This window comes from Teleopsis dalmanni, chromosome 1 (assembly GCF_002237135.1).
Source record: "Teleopsis dalmanni isolate 2A chromosome 1, ASM223713v2, whole genome shotgun sequence".
In the NCBI taxonomy this organism is placed as follows: Eukaryota; Metazoa; Arthropoda; class Insecta; order Diptera; family Diopsidae; genus Teleopsis; species Teleopsis dalmanni.
The window spans coordinates 211,879,100-211,902,590 of NC_051846.1; the positions used below are offsets into that span (position 1 = coordinate 211,879,100).

A 23,491-nucleotide genomic window follows, 5' to 3' on the forward strand; every position below is an offset into this window, starting at 1 on the left:
CAAATTTAATCCGTTAAATAATAATAATATACTATTAAAGTTTCATTACTTTTGACTTGAACTTCTTTCTGAAAATTATCTCGATAAACTTAAAGTAGGTCTGTACCACGAGCTACTCGTAGTAACTTTAAGTAACACTGAGTACACACAACTGCGTTTCACCAGCTAATTTTCGAGTAAATGAGAGCATCTGAGAGAGCGTAACATCCCTGTCGAAATTTGAAAATGCTAGACAGACTTTACTCGTACATTTTATTTCAAGTAAAATTTGTGTTGATGTGTAGATCAGCTGTTTTGGTTTGAATTTAAATTTTTGTATTGTTTATTTGCGCGGCACTGGTGTTCTCACTAGACTTTACGCAAAGCTGTTCCATGAAACAGCTGTGTAAAGAGCATAATTTAGCACTTTATTTGTGTTACGCTCTCAGTTTGTACTTTACTTGTGTTTTACTACGTGGATCGTGGAATAGACCTAATATTATATTTGCTTATTATATATTAATGTTATTATTATTATGTTGAGGCTAGTTGAGTCAGTGCACTTGAGCACTTTTACTCTCTATTAACTGCGAGGTTTCTTCATAACCCCTCTCTACGTCTTGACTGGATTATTGTTTATCACTTCATCAGACTAAGCAATAATCTGCATAACTCACCGAAGAACCTGAGACCATTCTGAGATTCGACAACATGGTGTTGGTAAGTCTGCTGATATAATAATATTTAATATGGTGATCATATCAAATATAAAAAATATTTATTAAATAAATAATATTTATGATTATTTTGAATATTAATATTTAGAATGTTATTATTAATAATTTAATGATAAAATCAAAAAAGTTTAGGAAATTTGGGTAATCCAATTGCAACACTGCGGACTGAAAGTCACTGCTCGGGAAAAGCGCGCATGCAAATACAGAAGCAATGTATACTATTCGTGAAGTGTTAGCATAGAATCGGCACAGAAAATATTGTGGATTATTTTTTGCAAAAAATTAAAATATTAGAGTGCGTGTTAATCTTATAAGAAAGCAAATCTTAAGAAACTTTTATTAAAACTTATATTAAAAAAGTTGAAAGAAGATGGCAAATGAAAGAAAGATTTTTTATCAGCATTTATAAAAAATTAATAAATGGTGGTTAAAATATTTAGAAAGAATAACTGTTAATAAATAATAATTTTAATTCAATTTGCGCTCGTGTATACTTTTTCGTAAAGAATTTACTTTGTGCAGAAAAGTATCTAACTAAATTATTTATGTAATTTTGACAATTTTTGTTATTTATGATGTTTGACAGAACATTATCATAATTTTCTTAATTTATTCTTTAGTTGTACTATACACACTTTTTAACAATTCACCGGCGGTTACTATTTAATAAGCTATTTATATATTTGTCTCTTTCGTGTAAACGCATCATAAAAAAATAAAAAAGTTTTTCGGTTGTATGTGCAAATTTTTAGTGAAGTGCTTGCTGTTGTTATTAGAAAACTAAATTTTTATGTTGTTTCAATGTTTATAGAATATAAAAGAAACGTAGAAATAACTTGAGTGTAGAAGTGTAGAAAGAGCTTTGAATTCTTTTGAACGCTACAATATATATAAAATTGTAACAGTGATTAAATTATTGATTTCTGGTCCTGTACTGCTGACACCTTTCGGTACCTGCATTTTATAAAACACTAGCCAGGATCAGTGAAAACAAATATTATTAACAAAATCAAAAACAAAAACAAAACAGACATTGGACTACATATATGTTGGCACATTGGTAAGGCATCTTCTTACCAATGTTTTCGTTAATACAAATGAAATTTCGGGCACTATTAGTTCTGTTATCAAAGATATGGACGTGTATCTGTTACATGTTCAATCGTCAAGTGCGTGCTGTAAGTATATATTTTTCTTTTGTTTATACACTTTTGCTTAATGACGCTCTGCGCTCTGAGCTCTGAGGGCGAAAAACCGTCTATATTTGAGCACAGAAATAATTAATTTACAGTCATAATTAAACTTTTATTAAACTGAAAAATAATAACACTCTAAGATTGGCAACGCTTATAAATGTTTTTGTCTAAATTAAAGGCCTTTAATTAATTAATGTCTATACTAAGTATAAGCAAATTACTTTAAAAAAATGCAACAAGTTTGTTAACTAAGGACTCCCATTTTCCCTTAAAACATACTAATCGATATTAATTAAAAATATTTATAACGATATTTATACCGATATCTCTAGTATTAGCATTGGCCAGATTCTTGTCTTTATAAATGCCTCTGGCTAGCTCTAGCTTGACCTTCTCTCTGCTACCCACTATAACGAGATTTTGTAGAGTCAAAACGGCTTTTTTTAGCTAATTGAAGAGGACTCGTTCCTCCTTCCACTTCAACTAACTAAATATTTATGAGCAAATAATTATTTAATACCAAGCAACTGCTCTGGAGTGAAATTATTTGCTTGATTCGGTTTAACTCTAAAGAAGCGATCATTTCAATTTTACTTTCTAATATAAATAATTAAACAGAAAATTCTGCATTTCGTTTCATTATAGCAGCGTAACAAAGCTGCGAGCAGCATTTCTTATTACTTTCTACACTTTATCAATTTTATAGATATACTAGTATATAATTACTGATAAAACAAATAAATTTTACGAATAATAGCTTAAATGAGTGATAAGCGAGAAGCTTTGAATAAACATTGTTTCGCTTCTATTTTTTTTTTGTTTTTGCTTTGTACTTAACTAAATAGTCTTTACTGATAGCCATGTTTCTATGAAGAACAATGACCATGCAAATTATTTACTCAATATTTCCCCTGATGTTTAATGTTTATGGCATGGCATTGGCGTTGCTACTATGACATGACATTCGTTAACATCCTTAAGTGCTTCCATTTAAAGCAAGAGTGTTATATTTTTTGGTATTATTTTATCGAACACTGATATGAACTACCTCAGTATATACAGTACCAACCAGTGAAGTATGAGCTGTTTCCACTGTCTCCAGTATCGCGGCACCGACTTAGTTTAGTCCAACGCAAAATACTTGTGCTTGATTTGGATGAGACGTTAATACACTCACATCATAATGCCATGCCCAGGATGACTGTTAAGCCAGGTACGCCGCATGATTTTACAGTTAAAGTGACGATCGATCGATATCCAGTACGTTTCTTTGTGCACAAAAGACCACATGTCGACTTTTTTTTGGATGTTGTAAGTATACAGATTATTAAATCGTTGAATCATTACTTATTATACTAATATATTAATCTCAATTCTTTTAGGTATCGCAATGGTATGATTTGGTGGTATTTACCGCTAGCATGGAAATATATGGCGCTGCCGTAGCCGAAAAACTAGATAATGGTCGTAATATTTTACGAAAACGTTACTATAGACAGCATTGTACGCCAGATTTTGGTTCATACACCAAAGATTTATCAGCAATATGTAGCGACTTAAATAGAGTACATGATACCATATATATATATATATAACTTTTGTCCAGCCATTACTAATATATATTTTTTCTTCATAAATATAGATTTTCATAATTGATAATTCTCCTGGTGCTTATCGTTGCTTTCCTAACAATGCGATACCAATAAAAAGTTGGTTTTCTGATCCAATGGATGTTGCGTTATTATCACTGCTTCCTATGCTAGATGCGCTTAGATTTACAAATGATGTGCGCTCAGTGTTATCACGAAATCTACATTTACACCGTTTGTGGTAGCAGGTGAGTTTTAACCTGTTGGTTTTATTAGTAAAGAAGACGACGTGGATCAATTACAACTTGCAATTGAGATATTAGAAAAAAGAAAAATTTATTTAAATTTATTTAGATGTAACGTGGTAACGTGTCACTGTTATACACAAAAGATTGATTAAGGGTCTCTCTCAGTCTCAGAAATTTTTTGTGAATTTACTTTAAACATAAAAACAAAAATTGATCAAGTAGACTTATTTCGAAATGCATCGAATATAAATGACACCTCCTTCGATGACACAAAACGACAACAAATTCTGTAGTTTTCTCAATTCAAATGGATAAGAAATCAGATTAATCACTAATTACTTAATAGAACATGTTAATATTAATCCTCAAAGATCAGTAGTTACTTAAAAATACAGGAAATTTGTGAAATGCAAGAAACGAGTCTATAGGATTCCTTCCTTTTCAACTCCTCTAACCACTATCCACCCACTTTTCTACTCATATGGTCGTCTTGTGTATCCTTTCATGTTATCAGCTTACAGGTCCCAGCGGTTTACAATAACAATAATTGTAGTATCTTCAACCAATAGATATGGCTCAGTGTATCAATATCTCTAATTTATTCTAGTTAGTTTACGGGAAAACTCTCTCCAGGAATAGCACAATAGAAAGTTATGCACTATTTTTCCTTCTAATAGTGACAGTTATAATAATAGTGTCGTCAGATGGCACTTTTTGCTCTCCTTATCTTTTTTGGTTCTGTTAACTAGCTTTTCCGCTTTTGTTTATTCTAATATATAATTGAACTGACAGACAGCAGGATTAATAATAAAATTATTATATTTTTTAAATTCTTATATTTTCGTATAGCATAAATTCGACACGCAAATAATATATATTTATTCTTGTTTTATTGCAGATTTGCAAATTGAACATTTGGTGCTGTGACACTTGAACGAATTTTGTTTTTTTGATTATTAAATTTCTAAATTAAATTAAAGTTCTAAATTTATTTATTACCATTTTTGACATGAAACCTTAAATTTTGACTCAAGCACTGAAAAGAAGTGTTCTATTTTTTAAAACATCGTTATTATTATGTTTTATAAAACAAAATCTATAACTATTATATACATATAAATTTAAAAAATTAAATTTTATATACATAAATTGGTAGTGGTTATTTTTTTATACTTTCGTTGATTAAAAACACAAAAACAAAAGCAAAAAGAAAAAAATTAAATTAAATTAAAAAAGTAAATAAATTATCCTGTAAAAATAATGAAGAACAAAACAAACAAATCATAATATTATATCTAATTATATATATGATTTAAATTGTTTATGTGTTATCACATGTTATCACAAATTGTACAAATAATTGTACGATAATTTTTAATATTAAACGTATAGTGTATAATTTGTTTAATAAATTTTCTTAACTTATATTTAGTTATATAAATATTTAAATTTTTTTAAGAAATGCACATTTAGTTTAAAAATCTAAAATCTAAAATTATATCGATTAGAAGAAGTATTTAATATAAACAATCTAAATGACTTTGTTATATTTTGTTGCATTTTTCATTAAATGACTAATGCAAATAAACACCTATAATATAATGAATATCCTGTTTGTAATTAATAGTAATTAATTTAAACTATAAAATGTAATAATATGCATATTAAAAATGCATTAGTTTGTAAGTTATAACAATAAGTACAAGAATTGGAGCAATGAAAATGTGCTTTTTTTTAGCATGCTTCCTTCAATTGATCTGAAAATAGAAACATATGTGTATATATATATGTAGCTCTTTATATTGAATATGTATATTATATAACAATGTTTACATTTCTCAAAAAAATAGAAAAAATGTTACATTGTAAGACTTCCTTGATTTAAGCTTCCTAACAGTTAATTTCTTTTGTTTTTTTTTTCGAAATGCAGTTGAGAAAGTATATTTCTAACAGATTCTGCCATTGTTAGTTAATCAGACGATAACCGTTAAGTATATTTTAATAAATTGCACCTAAAAATAATTTAACGGATGGAAGAGGTGTGCTTGAAACTTTAAAGAAGTTATTCGTTTTAATTCAAACTATCAATTATTCACTAATGGCAGATTTCACAGTCGTAAATCAAGTCTCAAAATTAAATTAAGTATAAATTAAGTCAACAAAGTTAGTGACTTAAGTCAATATTGAGACTTAAATTACGATTGTGAAAACGGCTCTCAGTGTATTAGATTTCTAGTTGACAGAAAGCTATGAGTGAATTATGCATCATTTTAATCTGCGGTGTTTAAAAAAAAGTTCGAGATATTTTCGAACTATATATACATCATTTACAAGCAACAACATTACATATACAAATTTTTTGTTAATTTATAAAATTTTATAAAGAAATAACATTTTGTTATGTAAACTTTTTGCGTACTTAATTTTTGATCACTTCTACTTACTAAATAAAGCAGATCAATAGATTTTATAAATCCGTAATGCATTTTCAATATCTCTATATGCAGATTACTTGTTTCGTTTAATTTCACTAATTTTTCTGATTCATTACAAATGCTTAAATAAATCCAAAACTTTTTTTTTTACTGAAAAATAAAATACATTCTCAACACGAAAAGAATTTCACCACAGTGTCTCATCTCAAACAAGTAATTTTATTTAAAAGGGCACTTCAACTTTTTCGTCACAATCAAATCTTCATTTTCACCAAACCTATTAAATGTTTTTGGTAAATTATTTTTAAAGAAAATAAACAAAGTTTATTTAATGTATTTTGATAATTGTACTTTTATCGTTTTAAGCAATATTTTTTTATATAGTATTTTCAAAACGGTTTTTTTTTAAATCAAAATAATTTGTTACCAAAAATATTGCATAAGACAAATAGGTTAAATTAATGAATTTCCTATTCATGATTGAGGCTTTAGATAAAAATATTTATTTATACATACAATAAATCAGGAAGTTCAAGATAATTAGTTGTAGATATTATTTAAAGATTGAGCAGTTTTGGCTTCCCACCAAAAGTTGGTACTTTGGTGCAAAAATAAATTTAATTAATTAAGAGATGTGCTCTTGGATTGTTGTATTTAGTTATTTTAATGAGAGTCGAATGACAATGTTTGGAATGGTTATATATAATACTCTGTAAAATAATTTAAATTAAGGCTACAAATTTTTGTTATATATAAAATTGTAATAAATATTGTAGAAAAATTTAAATAAAAACTAAAGCAGAATAGTCTCTTTTTTTGTTATTTATTTATAAATTAAGTCCAGGTATGTACTCTTTCTCTTCCTGAACTAATTCACGAAATTTAATTTATGAATTATATTATAAAGAATGTCACTCTGTGTAAACGTATGGAGTTAATTATGCTATGACATGCAGGCGAACGACATTAACGGGAATGCCATTAATGCCAGTTTTTTGAATTTATTTTTTTTTAATTCTTAATAATTTGACGTTTTGATTGAGGTAAATATGAAAACATTTATTTATTATAAATACACAATAAAAAATTTAAACTATGATAGTATCATAGAAAGTATTATAGTATCACAGAAGGTATGATATAAAATACTTCCGTATCTATCATATAAAAGTTATACATGAAATTGATTATATCCTTAATGAATACCCCGTAACAGATCAGAACTATAAAAACTATGTAAGAAACTTATGTCTGATACTACAAAGAAAAATGGTTTGTTAATATAATGTAATATTATATATACAGCGTAATATAATTGGTATATTTTAAAAATGTTTATTTTTTGAAAAGATAATTATTATTAATATTTAATTTTTAATTTAATGCTCAGTGAAACTCAGTTTCTATAGTTACCATTATTTCAATTTCAAATTTTTAGCGATAATTTGTTAGTTATTTTCAAAGTCTAGCCAGTATAGCTACACTGGCAACTTTGAACATAATTGAAATTTACCAAAAAAATTTCAATTAAATTACAGTCTGCATTGGGTAACCTTTGGCAAGAATTTTTTAGTTACATATGAATATTTTTGTTCTCAGAAAAAATTCGAAAATAACATTCGAAATAGCATTCGAACATAAAAATTTTGCTAAACTGTAGTTAGTGTAGACGCTCAGGTACGGTTACAAGATTAAGATTTTGGCAATTTCAAACTAATTTGCTTTTATTCATATTGTATTATTTTAAGACAGTCTTAATATAAATTAAGACAGTGTGGATACAGTAAATTCGTGAACTGAATGTGTTTTTGTGCTATAAAAGTGAGAACAGTCTTAACAGTAAGTTTAAAATTTTGTTTATTTTGCTATGATCTTACTTATTTCCACATATGTGTAGTTTCCTGAAATTGTACATCACATGATGTACTCTGTTCAAGGGAACCATAAGTTTTATATCTATATATAAAAAAGTTAATCTGTGCTCTATAATTAGTTATATATATTGTTTGTAAATTGCAACAATTAAGATTGAAAATGTAGCAAAAATGGCAAAACACCACGGACTGACGGACTGATGTGAAGTCGTAGACTGTTGTCAAAATAAAAGTTAATAAATTGTAGGAATACATTTTATAATAGGTTTATTTTTTTGAGATGAATGCCCCAATAGAACAACTACTGGTTGCTTAAAAATAACTTTGCATCACTGACCAAAATCAGAAAACATATGACAAGAAAAAAAAAATTTGAACAAATTTGTGGTTGATAAATTCATGTAAATACAAAAATAGCTGCAGATAATTTTATAAAATAGCTTTTTTGTATATATTTATATAAAATGAATGACATAAAAAGTTATTGGTGACCAATTTATATTCTATTTGAATTTGTATAAAAGTATATATAATATTTTATAGGTTTTACCCATAATAACGGAGAAAAATAGTGAAATAAGTAGGAACAAATAGAGCGGCGCATTGATCAAATGTTTGAAATTTTGTATAACTCCAGTTCTTCAGAAGGCAATACCAGATCGTTAATAAATTCGTGCATATAATTTTCAAACTTCTAGCATTACTGGTAAATGTTAAATGTTTTGTACATAAATAAATTGTTTAACATTTTTTAATAAACACACACATAGAAATTAAAAATTCAAAATAATACACCCAATGTGTAAGATAAAAATTAACTCAACAAATTTGTCACAATTAGTCTTGTTTATATTATAAAATCCGTCAAAATGTGCACATTTATATAATATAATAATATATAATATAAACAATAATATGTTTATGTATAGGGATATAACGTTATCATTTAAACAGTTGTCAAACTTTATTGCAAGTAAAACTCATGCCTGTCAATCGTTTTATGTTTGATGTATACTTTCACTTATTAAAGTCCATTGCCATATGTTTGTGATTTGTGCCAACGCTGGCATCACTGTTCAGTTATTATTTTCATAGCATTTAATTAACAAATTATTATTAGGAGCATAGAACTAGAATAAAATGTTATGAAGCAGAAGAAAAAAATAAGTGTATATAAACAAATATATATAAATAAATTTATATATAAATTCATTTTGGAACTTAAATATTGAACTAAGTAATACAATATATATTATTATATATAAATGCAGTTATAATAACTCAAGTACAATTTCAGGTGCTGAAGAAAATAAAAATTATCACAACAAAATAACTAAGCATGCGGACGAAATATAATAATAACTAAAAAAAAAATATTTCATTATAATAGCAAAAATTATGAATTGAAAAATATAAGTATTTTTACAGTTGAATTGAGGCGTTTGTTCAAAATATTTATGTATTATTTTAACTGAAATAACATTTTTATTTTTTTAACAGTTAAGTTATAAGTGAAAATATTAAACAACTTTATAGATTTAAAAGGTAAAATATTTTATCACACAAAATGAAGAAATTTTATGCTTTTTCGGTCTTTACGATTTGTCAATATTTATGTTTTTTTTAATAGGCAAGGAGAAATGTCAGATGTTTTTGCTTTAATATAATCATACGAAATATTTTAATCAGATCCTTCTTCATAGGACTGAATACAATAATTGATGCAAAAACTTCTTAACAATATTATTGAACTTCTTTTAATTTTCACTTTAATGTTATATGTTTTATGTTTCATACGTGTATATATATATGCAATCAAATATTAACAAACTCGTTTTTTTAGATAAATAACAATGGAAGTAGTACCTAAGAAACGCCTTGGAAGACCTCCTAAGGCAACGCAAATAAAATGTAATCCCAATGTTACAGATGTTACAGAATCCGCCACAGAAATAACCACTACAAGTTTAGCAGTAGGTGCCAGCAACACAAATATCAGCGGTAGTAACGAATGTCGTAGAAGTTCACGCCAAAAAAAAATCAAACCTGATGTCCTTAACTTTCTGAAAAAAATTCCAAAACAACACAAAATACAAATTGAAGCAAGAATTGATTCAAATGCACCAACTCAAAAAGGTAAAGATGTTGCCGGATTGGAGACCAATACAGAGGGTAATTTTAACGACTTAACAAAAAATAAAAAAAACTTTTTGGAAAAATCTGATATATTTAGAAGAATTTCCTTAACAGACCAACAGAACAAAAATTTAAATGCTACTCAATGCATTTCTGATATATCCTCCTTACCCGCGCAAGCTCGTCGTTTAAGTCGCACACAAGAGTTTTTCAATGCAACAATGATGAAATCTAAGCAGAACTCAAGTTTGATTGTAACGAAAATGGAAAGTATACCCAGTACCACAAATAATGCCTGCACTACCAACACAAATCCAAATTTTGTACATGTCACAGCAAATCCTACATTAAACAAGCAAAAACAATCTGGGCTATCATTGAATGTTCACCCACATAAACAACGAACGCAGTCCGTAACTTGTACCGAATCAACTGAGCCAAAACGTAGAGGACGCCCACCTAAAAAAAAAAATGAAGTATCTATTTCTGATTCAACGGTTCCGAGCAAAGGGTCGTCTCCTATAATCAGTGATTTGTTGATAGAAAATGCAGAGGATCAGAAATGTTTAGCAAACCAAGTAAAGTCTTTACCATCCATTAATATTTCTGAAAATAAAAATAACATGTACACAAATTTAAATAAAAATATTAAAGAAAATAAGATAGATATTGAAGAGAATCAAACTAATGATGATAACCAAAATATTTCTACAACATCATTTATAAAAAATATTAAAAAGGAGGAAGAATATGTAAAAATTGATGAAGATAAAACATATCAGAATGAGGTTTTGGAAATTCTGTCATCAGATGATGAAACAAATGAAACATCTCTTTCATCAATAGATAATTTGTGTAACAAGGCCCCTACACAAAATGAATCAAAACAAAGGAACTTTGCAGCTGTGTCCTTTCTGCAGGAAAGTCCAAATTTGGATGATGAAATAAATGAACCTGAGTTCATTGTGGCAGCTGTTGAAGAAATCATATGTGAATCACACCCACTTGAAGAAGATTCCGTTTCCGTATATAATGATAAAAAGTTTGATGAGGTGGTTGAAATACATAGTTCATTCAATTCTTTGGAAAATTTATCTACAGAAATGGTTGAAACTCAAACTGTGTGTAAAAAAACGAGAAGAGCAAGCATTGAAATATCTGATAACAGTAGTAAATCACTGTTGTCATATGATAGTATTTGCGAGAAAGATGTATCTCAATCGAGTACCGATATTTCAAACAACCTCAGTAAACAGAAATCATCTAAGAAAAGAGTTTCTAAATACAAGCGATCAACACGTTCAAAAAGTAAACAAACGAAAGAAGATCTCGACATAGACAATAATGCTAGTGCAGATAAGATCGATTGTAGTGAGCTTGTCATAGAAACCTATTCACAGAATCAATTAATTGATGTAGCAGCCGTAGAAGAGATTGAAACTAGTACCTGCGAGGAAAATTTGATAGACAAATCGTTATACCACCATACAATTGAAGAATTCAATACTAATGTAAATGCAAATTCTACTCTACAGAGTAGTATGAATTTCGAGAATGTTATATCAATTGATAGTTTGCCAACAGATAATATAACAATAAGTGTGATGGATCCTAATACTGATCAGCTAATAGAAGTGGGTCAAAGTGATAAAGAAGACGACTGTGAAGTGGTGCAATATGAACAGGAAAAGGGCCCTGAAAATCAAATAGATGAAAAAATTAAAGAAAAGGATCAAACTGGACATTCCAAAATCGCGGAGCAAAAGTTTGAAAATAAAAAATATATTACACTACCTTTAAAGAAACAGAAAATGAAGTTGCAAGATATTGACAGCATAGAAAATAGTAAGTTTATATACACCGTTTCTGCGGAAAACTCCGAGCCTCAAAAATCAAAAATGAATATCGAGGACAATAGTTTGGTGTATACCGAAATTAAAAAGAAAGTTAATGACGACGATTCTCAATGTGAAAAGGACAACGTTTATATTGTAGAGGTTCAAAAATCTGAATCTGAAACTTTTGGTAGTACTCCGAATACTAAAAACTCTGAGCAAGAAACTGATGCACAGCACGTAATTCAAACTTTTATACCTGAAACAAGTGTACAAACAACTAATCCGAATAAAATAGAAAACAGTTCAGATAGTACTGAAATAGCAAATATTTACGAAACGTTAGAATTATCTGAAATAAATAAAGATACAACAGATATATTGATTGCCAATCAAATTGAAATAGAAGCAGTAAAAGATGTTATCGAGAAGCCGCATGAGGCAATAGAATGCACTGATAACAACACATTAATCATTGAAAAGCAAAAAAAGTTTGATAAAACGGTTAAAGAGGTCATATGCACTAATTTAGAAAAGATAAATATTCCAGAAGAGAATATTAATAAAACAGAATTACACCAACGAGATCAGGTAACTGAAGTGACAGACGAACAAACAGTTTCAAAGATAAATGAAAAAAAAATTGAAAACATAATAGAAATCTTCGTAAAAGGAAGCGAAGTACCAAATCCATCTGAGGATAATATTTTAAGTGATAAAAATAGTACGCTTAAAAAAGTAGAACAACAAGATAATGCTTTATTTGTTCAAACTGCATTCATAGAGTCAAGCACGTGTTCCTTAAACTCTGAAAAATTCTCAATTGAAAACACTTTCAGTTCCGATAACCTCACCAATTCAGATCTATTGTCCGAAATTGTAGAAAAAACTACAGTAAATACTCAGAAAAATGTACAAATTGAAGAGAACTTAAAAATCGTTGAGGTAACCAAATTGAATAGGAGCAAAAACAAATTGTCATCTTCTCGTTCCAAAAGTCGAAGGTTTACTACCACGAAACTATCGATCGATGACGAACAAATGTCAACCACTCCGTCTCAATCGCTAGCAGGTACTGTAAAAGAAAGCAATAATGCAACTGTAGGCACGACATCCACATCTAATGATAATGAAGATAGAACTGATAACGAAGTTGTGTCTATAACACCACTACAGGATAATAAAGATGATAATAAAGAGAAAAATATAGCAACAATAAAATCTGATGATAATAACGAGACTACTATTATATCAATTATATCATTAGATAATGACGAGAATAATATAAAACCAATAAATTGTAATGATAATGATGTGAGGACTATATCACCTTTAGGATCTAATCATAATGAAAAAGTGAGTAGCAAAATAACTAGAAAAACAATTGAAAAAACCTGTTCGCCTGTTTCTTTGGAAGAAGAGGATCTCGAAACTATTGCTAAAGTACAATCTTGTGAAAAACTAAAAGATCAGAATACAAAATCAGAATTAGGTGCAGAAACACAAGTTCTGCAATATGAAAAGAATCCATCTACTAACAATAAACAGAGTACGGAGACTATTATTCCTAAAGGCCGCCGTGGTCGTAAAGCCAAGAATAAAAGTGTTCTTCCAGAAAGCCATTCACAATCAGACTTAGGTTCAACATGTGATTTATCCGCTTTAGAAACTGATAGTAAAAATATAAATATTAAAACAAAAAATAATGAGCCAGCCAGCGAAAGTAGCGAAAGTACAGACTCATTGCAAAAATCTGCAAAGAATTCTAATAAGAAAAAAACTGCCAAACCATCAACTAAAAATGTTAATAGTAATAAAATTGAGAAGAAACATCAATATTCTCAAGAGCAAACTAAAAATGAAGTTGATGAATCATTTTCTACTCGAACTAACAATATAGCTGATAGCTCTGAAAGTTCTTCCAGTATCGATATAAAGAACCCAAAGACAGCCAAAAGCGTTTCTCCTAGAATTAAAAGTACGATTGGAAATGTCGGTAATAATAAAGACGATATGCCAAGCAGGTCATCCCCAGTAAGTACAGAAAAGAAAAATAAAACCAAAGCATCAAAAACTTCATCAAATAAGGAGAAAATATCAAAAATAAAAAGTGACGTCAGTGAAACTTCTACGGTTGATGACATTGAACTAAATAAATCAGTGAAAAGCAAAGGCAGGAGAAAGAAATTTATAGAAGAATTGGCTTTAGTTGCCAATAAAAATGTGAACACCGCTCCTGTTGAGGATAGCATAAAACATAACGCCATTGAAGATAAAAGAAATGATGTAAAAAGTTTAGGCCACTCAAATAGTACCAGTCAAAATGTGAGTACTCTTTCGCAAAGTACAAAGAAAGACTGCACAGAGGATGAAATCTCGGATCCGTTCAAAAATATTGCCGAATTCATTGAAATGGGCGTAAGTCTTCTTAAAAAAAAACCATCAGAAACTTTTGAGGAAGACGATAACTACAGAATTGTGACAATAGATGATCACCATCAACCAGAAAAAAATAATGTAACAAGGTCGTCAACGGATATAGACTTAGATGAAAATAAAAAAAACATCCAAGGTGACAGTAATGAATCATCATCTATTAGAAGTGAAACCAAATCAAAAGAGGACGACATCGCTCCATCTTTACAAGCGGAAAATCAACTTTTAGAAATTGAAACAAATACCGTGACAACAAAAGAAACGCAAACAGCAACTAATGAACAATCCATATTCACAGGTCATGAGTATTCCATTGAGGGTGAAATATCCGCAAATATTGCAAATTACCCTCTAATACAGGACTCAATACCTAGTGTTGAATCAACTAATATTAATGACGACTTGCCATTTTCGTTAAACTTACATGCTTTTGAAACTCCCGCTGATACACCAATAGTAACGCCTTCAACTAGTCCTCCGCCCGAAACTTCTATATCGGATTTGACGCCAGAGGAACTGTTAGGTGTGCGCCGCTCACACCGCATAAAACAAATTACTAAAGCACCTAAATCTCTTGTAGGTCGAGGTTTAGTGCGTGACAAAGAACGGTTGTCTATGAAAGATTATGTTGAAGTGAAGTCTCGTTACAGCATTGAAGATCATCGTAACAGTTTAGCTGACGTTACAGAAGTAAACGCTAAATTTCTTAAATCAATGGAGCAACGTTTGAGCAATTTTACAGTTATAGAAGAAAATGAATATAAATGCGAGCGCGTTATAAGTAGAGAGGCACGCAAAATGCAATGTGACTGCTTTTTAACGCCGGAAGATATAGAAAGAGGAGAATGGGCGTGTGGAGAAGACTGTTTAAATCGATTACTAATGATAGAATGTGGACCAGATTGTAACGTTGGTGAACGCTGTACTAACAAGAGATTTCAAAAAATCTTAAGCGCACCATGTCGAGTTTTTCGTACAGAAAAAAAAGGTTTCGGCATAATGGCAGATGTGGAGATCCTCCCAGGAGAGTTTATATTGGAATATGTTGGTGAGGTAATTGATGGCGAAGAATTTGACCGAAGGCGAGATTTATATTCCCTAGATAAAAACCGTCATTACTATTTTATGGCTTTGAGGAGTGATACCATTATAGATGCTACTATCAAAGGCAACATATCAAGATTTATTAACCATTCCTGTGACCCCAACGCTGAAACACAGAAATGGACAGTAAATGGTGAAGTGCGCGTAGGGTTTTTCAGCAGAAAGTCAATAATGCCCGGCGAAGAAATAACTTTTGATTATCAATACGAACGTTATGGAAGGGAAGCTCAACGTTGCTTTTGCGAAGCACCTACATGTCGCGGTTGGATTGGACAAGAACCTACGTCAGATGAAGGCGAACAAACATACGGTACTGATGATGAGAGCTCTGAGAGTGAGACTGAAAGTATTGAGGATCCAATGGAAGCGCAAAAGAAACTAGAAATGGCTGCTGTTACAGCTAATTTGCTACCGATTATTGATGATTCAAAAGGAAAGCTTTATAATAAACTGAAGGACACTGAAGAAGCTAAACTCAAACTTAAAAATCTGCTCAATAAAGTTAAGAGAAATAAACAACAGCAACAGAAGAAACAACGTAAAAATCGTTCTACAAAAGTTGATAATATATCACCTGTAAAAGCACGCTCATTGGAAGACCCGGATATTGAAGATGAAGTTAATTTTTTGAGAAATTGTGGACTCAAGAACCAGCCGGACACATTGAGACTATCACGATTAATGGTTCGTGCGAAACTTGTACAAACCCGATTGGACCTATTGAAAATATTGACAATAGGAGAGCTACCATGCCGTCGACTGTTCTTAGATTATCATGGATTACGTCTATTACATGGTTGGATGAGTGAAAATGGTAGCAATATGACAATGCGTTTGGCATTACTAGAAACATTAGAAAGCTTACCTATTGTTAATAAAACACCCTTAACTGACAGTAAGGTTTTGCAGACAGTACGTAATTGGAGTAATATGACTAGCATAAGCTCCACTAATTCTCAGTCACCAAACGATGAATCCTCCTCATCTAGCGGTAATTCGCAACAAGCTCCTGTAGATCAAGTACCAAAGGAACTACAGAAATTAGCTGAAAAACTGACTACGAGCTGGGAAAATTTACCGGAAATTTTTCGTATACCAAAGCGTGAGCGTATCGAACAAATGAAAGTGCATGAAAGGGAAGCCGATTTACAATATGCAAATGAAGCACAAAGCAGTAACTCGAATCGAGATCGGTACCAAAATGATCGGTTTGGTAAACGTTTCGCAAAACCATCTGGTTTCAAAGAAGTGCGCCACATATCCACTTTGGGCAGTGGTCAACAAATAGAGCCGCGCAAACGAATTCATTTTGATACAAATAATCAAATAGGAAACAGTGAGAATACTAAACACCTTTCGAAAAAAGAACGTCGAGAAATGTTTGAAGCTAAGGTCGGTTATAATACAAGTTCAATTTTAATCAATTTTAAACTTTTTAAACTTTTTTCAATAAATTTTAGATGGCACGTAGTGCTGAGGTAAAACGGTTGAACGACTTTGAAACGAAATGCAAATTTTTCGGTTTAGATCCAAAAGTGACCATAGCAAATGAAATGCCATTTTGTGTTAATCCGCATACGGGACAATGGTATAACGTGAAACAGGAACCTATTTATACCCCTCCAAATTTTTTAGCTGTGCAACCATTACCAAAGTCGACAAATTTAGATGATTATGAACTGCCTCCAGCTACTTTAAATTTGAAGCCGGGATGGAAAGTAGCAGTATCCAACCAAGGGAAAATATATTACTATAACGTGAAGACACGTAAATCACAGTGGACTCCGCCAACAGATTTCGATTACTATATTCAAAATATGTGCAGCGATAGTAGCGAGTGCACCAGCGATTCGGATGGAGCAGAAAAGAATGACGAGCTTTTAAGTAAGATTTGGATAAGTTTGTGATTTTATTATTAATATGTTAAAATATCTAAACAATGTTCTGCTCTGTTCTCTTTCATAGATAAAACCCCGGAACAACTTAAAATGCTTATATTACAAAGAACTGAAGAACGCAGGAAGGAAAGGTTAAAGACATTAGTAGGACAGCGAGAAATAAGCGTAAGCGTGAAGTTTTATAACTTTATATATATGGTTTACCCATCTCATCCCTCAAAGCTTAAAGCATAATTTATGAATAGCGACATAAGTTAAAAAATTGTTAAATACATTTTTCATTCAGTATCTTAGCCAGGATTGTGCCAAGACGAGGCCACACTAGAAAATAGTTTTTATCGAAGTTTTTTTTGCAGTTCACTAAATTAATCACAATAAAAATGTTCGGTTTTCCTTTTTAATTGCAGCCGCGTCGCGATGAAGATCGTATATACAATCAGGCAGAAATGCGAAAGTACAAAGAAAATAAAGAAAAAATAAGAAAGCGAAAGGAAGAAATACGGAGAAAACGTGCCACTAAATCAAGTTCGGATGCATTACCTAGTACTTCACAGAAAAGCGATAGCACTGAGGTGGGTGCGATCAAAATACAAGACTACTTGTTGTCATCAGACGAGGAAGAAAATATTAAGGCGGAGTGCAACAATAGTCCATTGCTGGACAAAATCGTACAAGGCGACAAAATAGTAGACGAACTGGACGCATTAAAAACTAAGCGTATTTTAAAACGTCCTCTGCCACCACATCGTGATCTGAGTTTGCAAAAAAGTTCAAACAGTCAATCAAGTCACGACGATTCAAGACAAGATATTAAAAAAAGAAAAGTCGAAAAGAAAACGTAATTATTTTACAGATTCCCTAGAGTGCATTCTATTAATTTTAATTTTTCAATTGTGTGTGTATATAGAAAAAAATACAGATATAACTCGGATGAACCGAAATACCGGAAATTACGTGACAAATTCCGTAATGAAATTGTCAACATTATAGCTCAGCACTTGAAACCGTATTATTCCGAGTCTTGTAAACAGGGACGTATTTGTAACAGTGAGGATTACATGCATTTAGCTAGAAAGGTATTTCACTACACATTTAATTATTCTTATATTCTACCTATTCATTGTATATACTTTAAAGCTTACACACTTTGTGATGATAAAGGAAATCAAATATTGCGAGTCCGTGGGGCAAGTGTTGGCGGTAACCGATTCTGTCATTAACAAGTCAAGAGAATTCATAAAGAAATACATGAGTAAATATGGCGAGACATATATTAGGCGTGAGGATGATCCTGAATTTAAGGATATAAAAATTTCCACTTCAGTTTAAAAAGTTTTTTTTATTTTATTTTTCACTTACTTTATACTTTAAAATTTTTGCATGTTTATATATTATAAACACTTAGAAAACAACAATAATTATGAGAAACAAACACATTTTAAATACATATTCCAGAAAAATGTATTTCTATGCTAATAAACATACATTAATTAGCCAAAATTTCTAAAATCATCTTTACTCAATTCTTTTATTTATTAATATTTATACAGACATATATTGTAGTTAAAAATGATTTATATATAATTAATAAGCTTTTTTTTACAATATTGAAGAATATATAAACATATTATGAGAATAATAATGTTAACTTCTTAAAGCCAAATTCTTTTTCTAGTCTATTTTAGTAATAAATTAATAAAAACATATATAATTTATACAATTTGTACGAATTGATGAACGATCTGTGTATATGCTTGTGTGTAAACTAGTGTCTGAGTTTTTGATTCATTCAAATTTCCCAATTGTTTATAAAGGTTTTTATATGAAACTATGTTTAAAATTCCAATATATATTTAAAGTTTGATTAAGTTATGTTATTCTGGTTGCCGGAAGCGCTCATAGGCATCTGACGATAACATATAGAGTCTCATGTCATAGTATTATGTTTACTATGTTTTTTTCATGTGTATTGAATGAGAACAAAAGGGAATGGATGACTTAGTTTGATCTGCGACTTCATTTACTTTGATTCCTGTGAGCTCAGTAATCTATGGTTTTAATTTTGTAAGGATAACGTATGCAGTTATTTATGATAGCGCAGATAAGTTTATTGATATATTAAAGTTTTTTACCGCTTCGATTGTAGATTACTATCTGTATATATTAAAAATTTGCTGTTGCATTTTACGTGGACTGTAGTAAGTTTGATGACCAGATTCGATAGCTCTAGTCGTAGCCTCGAGTACATGAGAAGTAAATTACTCACCCTATTGTTGTTGTAGACAGATGCGTACTTGAAAACAAATACATGACAGTTTGACAATACACTGTGCAATGGAAGGTATAAAAGGAAGTGATATGGTAGGATGGGAATAAGGATGTGGAAATAGGTAGTAGAGTTATTAAAACTGACCTGAGTTCAGGTTAAGGTTCCAAATGTGTTTAGGTCTACGTAACGGAACTATTCATCCTCACTAACAACCAACAAACTAAAGTCAGTAAAATTAATGAACGGTAGTTTTAACATTTGTTGTACTTTTATTACTTTCTCTCGCCTGAAATGTTCATAGAATCCTATTAAAAATAAATTTTAAAAAAAACTTAACTTATCCTGGAACAATGTAAACTGAAGGTACCAGTTCAACTACTTCTATTGCCTCATAACAAAGGACGGAAGAACTGATATGGATGTGTGAAATAGCATAAATAAAATACGTCACGGTTTCTAAAAATTTTATACGAATTCGACGTATCAATATTATATTTCGCAGGACATCGTTTGTGGAGGGAGCAAGTTATATAGGCTTAATTATTATGCCTAGTGGTAGATATTGACTTGTTTTTTTAAATATGATTATCTTGATTTGTAACGAAAGATAAAAGCATACGTCACTAAACTTATAGCTAATACTTATGGAGTTCTCGAAATTCATTACGTCTGTTGAAATCGACTATATTTAAAGGAAGAACATAATATTGAAAATGGCAATGAAATCAGTGCGACTTAAGATAATCTACACAAATGGTAGAAGCAGATATGCTGAAAGACAAATCCATATTAAATAATGCAAATAAGAAGGAATTGCAGGTAAATAGCAGCATTGTGATATTCTAGTTTTTTAGATTAGATTCTAGTTTTTTAGATATGTAGTTTGATAACTTTTTTTATTAAAACACTATTAAAATGTTTGAAACACACAAATTGGTTCATAAAAATACAGAACAATACATACAATATATTAGAACTTCACATCAATTTTTTTTTTAATTTGTTACATTATATATATACACATTATTATACATATATATATAACGTAAATATATGTAGATAATAAAAATTAAATCCACAGCCTTTATTATAACAAGCGCCACTGACAAGAAATAATTAATACTTTTTAGAGCTATAAAATCTGATGAAATATCAAACGTAAATCAGGGCCGATTTACATTCACCAAATATGAATGAAAACTAAATATATGAAAATGCATTGTTTTTATATGAAAATTACATATAACGTCGCAACAGTGCCGGCGTAAGTTTGCTATGCAATCGATAACGTAGCGATAACTCAGAGATAGATTTATCGAATTGTTATCATATTTATTAGAACAACGTAAACATTGAGTTCACGTGCTGATTTCTATTATTATTAAAAACATATTAAATTAAATTCAATATAAATACTACGAGCTCAGATGTGCAGCATAGGTGAAGATGATTTTGGTGATGAAGGAGGACTACATGCCATACCAATACCCGAATCTGATATCGCAGCAATTGACGTGAGCTCCCAAACGATATGCTGGAAATGTGGACAAACGAACTCTGTTTATAAATTAAAAAACAGGCAGGCCGAGTGCGAGCAATGCTTTCTAGCTTATGTACGACACAAGTTTCGTGCGACGCTTGGTGTTTCCAAAGTGATACTACGTAACGCAACTGTTTTGCTTATATTTGATGGTAGCGCGGAGAGTTTGGTGCTACTGGATATGCTGCAGCATGCGCTGACACTTAATATGCACAAACGTTTGCATTGCAATGTGATAGTGTTGCACATTGATGACTATCAGCTGCAACATACAAAGCCAAATAGTCAATTAGAACATATTGAATATTTGTTGGCCATCAAGAATATATTGGCGAGGTACTCCTTTTTTAAATGTCATTTGGTACCCATAAACTACAAGGAACCACTCGAAATGTTTTCATTTGAAAACATAAATGCCTTTGTTAACAACATTACAGAACATGAAAGTGAATTGTTGAAACGAATCCAAGCTATAAATACTTTAACCAAGCGTCAAGACTATTTGAAACGGCGCCGTAACCACGTTATTGCAAAAGTGGCTTCGCATTTAAAATGTAAGTATGCTTTTGTGCCGGAATACAGCAAGGAACTTGCTGCTGAACTGCTAACAGCTGTAGCACTGGGGCGTGGTGGTAGTGTAGCTCTTGATGTTGCTTTGATAGATGATCGACTTATCGAAGGTGTTAAATTGGTGCGACCTTTAAAAGAACTTAATGCAGAGGAAGTTGAACTGTATATAAAAGCCCAGAAACTAGAACCATTGCCAATATCACGTTATGGAAAGGCAGAAGGCTGTAGAGCTAGTTTACCCAATTTGATAGAGGCATTCGTACATAAATTACAAAGCAACTATCCATCAACCATATCGACAATTTCACGAGTTGGGGAAAAATTAGCACCAAATCGTGATAAAAGTTTTGAGAAGAAATTAAATGATTTACATTTAAACAATGTAAATAGTAGCCGCGATTATACTCAAGTGAATACGTGCAGATTTTGCAATTCACCGCTCGACACCGCAAATTCAACAATATTGCTAATGACGGAATACTCACGTCTGGTGTCTAAAACAGGCACGATTGTTAGCGAGATTAATGACTTTGGCATTAAAGCTCAAGAAGAAGCGATTGCAGATGAGAATGAACTCTTACGACAACTTTGTTTTGCATGTCGAAAGATACAAAATAGCTGTTCCAGTGATGAGCTACTACTAAATACGTAAGAATCAATACTTATGCATGGACGTAACCAAGAGGGGACATAAGTGTCCAAAGTAATATTTTTTAATGAAAAAAGAGCCCATTGGGTAACGACTTCGTAAACGTCGTTGACGATATCGAAGCTAAGTGTGTGCTTTTAAAAAGGGATTTTAAAATTACAAAAATTGTTTCGGACTCCCGTCCATGTCTCTCTTCCTGGCTACAACAATGAACTTATAACGGAAGCACTAACGGATATTAGGAAATAAAATATAGAACACTTATAAAAGACTAAATAAACTACAATTTATTTCATTTAAATGATAATGTTATATATTAGTTTGTTTAAGTATGGATGTTATAAAAATTATTTTAACATAATAAATTACGCCTTACCTATTCGACATTGTTCCGTCATCTTGTAATAAATATATTATAGATTTGGAGGAGAAGCGTATAATTTATTTAAGGACATTTATTTTGTATATATAAGTATTAAGATTGAATAATTAGGCTGATTGATTGGGGAACCTAGGTTTGAGTCGCGCGTAAAAACTGTTCCTTGTAAATAGGTCAAACTGTTTATTATAGTTTGGCCTCTAATATTTTACTTTCTTTCTTAACATTTATTGATCGCTTTAAATTAAAATTATGAGTAAATTAGCTCATCAAGATTACGAAGATTCAGTGACGGCCTTATAAACCAATGTTCACTTACGCTCAAGATGAAATTATGGACCGTTATGATAAACAAAGGCTTTATAATATTTGACCATGGTTTTAGCGTCATAAAAAACAACTTATTGAATAGTTTATTGAGCTCTTCTACGAACCTTAAAAATCATAAGAGAAAATTGGTTTTCAACTAAAAATAGATTTATTTTAACCAAAGAAACAACAATGAAGTTTAAACATAAAAAAAAATTAAACACAATTACATGCAAAGGCAAGAATCTTTAAAGCAGAAAAAATCTGCGTTCACTTCTCAATTTTTCATGCATTGCGATAGCTAGTCT

At 30.6% G+C, this 23,491-nt stretch overlaps 3 protein-coding genes across 6 annotated transcripts; all 3 read left to right on the forward strand.

The window, feature by feature from the left end:
• The first annotated feature begins 934 nt into the window (after positions 1-934).
• Positions 935-4,930, forward strand: LOC119671771 (CTD nuclear envelope phosphatase 1 homolog). Of its 3 annotated transcripts, none has more exons than XM_038082542.1 (6): positions 935-1,011; positions 1,528-1,894; positions 2,966-3,223; positions 3,295-3,477; positions 3,555-3,749; positions 4,648-4,930. In XM_038082542.1, exons 2-5 carry the CDS (start codon positions 1,796-1,798, stop codon positions 3,744-3,746), a joined length of 732 nt encoding a protein of 243 aa, XP_037938470.1. In that variant the 5' UTR covers positions 935-1,011; positions 1,528-1,795; the 3' UTR covers positions 3,747-3,749; positions 4,648-4,930. The 3 variants fall into 3 exon arrangements, with proteins under 3 accessions (XP_037938470.1, XP_037938469.1, XP_037938471.1); XM_038082541.1 differs by lacking the exon at positions 935-1,011 and adding an exon at positions 1,065-1,139; XM_038082543.1 differs by lacking the exon at positions 935-1,011 and having other exon boundaries at positions 1,315-1,894; positions 2,975-3,223.
• A 4,631-nt stretch (positions 4,931-9,561) lies between these two features.
• Positions 9,562-18,839, forward strand: LOC119671772 (probable histone-lysine N-methyltransferase CG1716). Of its 2 annotated transcripts, XM_038082545.1 has the most exons (8): positions 9,562-9,603; positions 9,902-10,230; positions 10,309-16,961; positions 17,030-17,453; positions 17,535-17,632; positions 17,875-18,305; positions 18,375-18,543; positions 18,605-18,839. In XM_038082545.1, the coding sequence occupies exons 2-8, from the start codon at positions 9,912-9,914 to the stop codon at positions 18,794-18,796; spliced, it is 8,286 nt and encodes a 2,761-aa protein (XP_037938473.1). In that variant the 5' UTR covers positions 9,562-9,603; positions 9,902-9,911; the 3' UTR covers positions 18,797-18,839. The 2 variants fall into 2 exon arrangements, with proteins under 2 accessions (XP_037938473.1, XP_037938472.1); XM_038082544.1 differs by having other exon boundaries at positions 9,902-16,961.
• Positions 18,840-21,070: 2,231 nt separating this feature from the next.
• On the forward strand, positions 21,071-22,823 carry LOC119671774 (cytoplasmic tRNA 2-thiolation protein 2). Its single transcript, XM_038082547.1, has one exon. The coding sequence runs from the start codon at positions 21,164-21,166 to the stop codon at positions 22,496-22,498; it is 1,335 nt and encodes a 444-aa protein (XP_037938475.1). The 5' UTR covers positions 21,071-21,163; the 3' UTR covers positions 22,499-22,823.
• Positions 22,824-23,491: the final 668 nt, after the last annotated feature.

What these genes read in the sequence shown, in the direction of transcription:
- LOC119671771 (XM_038082542.1), top strand. Translation starts at nt 1,796, where the DNA reads ATGTTTTCGTTAATACAAATGAAATTTCGGGCACTATTAGTTCTGTTA. An exon ending in TCGACTTTTTTTTGGATGTT is followed by an intron (nt 3,224 to 3,294) that starts GTAAGTATACAG and finishes CAATTCTTTTAG; the next exon opens with GTATCGCAATGGTATGATTT. An exon ending in TATGTAGCGACTTAAATAGA is followed by an intron (nt 3,478 to 3,554) that starts GTACATGATACC and finishes TCATAAATATAG; the next exon opens with ATTTTCATAATTGATAATTC.
- LOC119671772 (XM_038082544.1), top strand. Translation starts at nt 9,912, where the DNA reads ATGGAAGTAGTACCTAAGAAACGCCTTGGAAGACCTCCTAAGGCAACG. An exon ending in AGAAAAGTCGAAAAGAAAAC is followed by an intron (nt 18,306 to 18,374) that starts GTAATTATTTTA and finishes GTGTGTATATAG; the next exon opens with AAAAAAATACAGATATAACT. An exon ending in ACATGCATTTAGCTAGAAAG is followed by an intron (nt 18,544 to 18,604) that starts GTATTTCACTAC and finishes TATACTTTAAAG; the next exon opens with CTTACACACTTTGTGATGAT.
- LOC119671774 (XM_038082547.1), top strand. Translation starts at nt 21,164, where the DNA reads ATGTGCAGCATAGGTGAAGATGATTTTGGTGATGAAGGAGGACTACAT.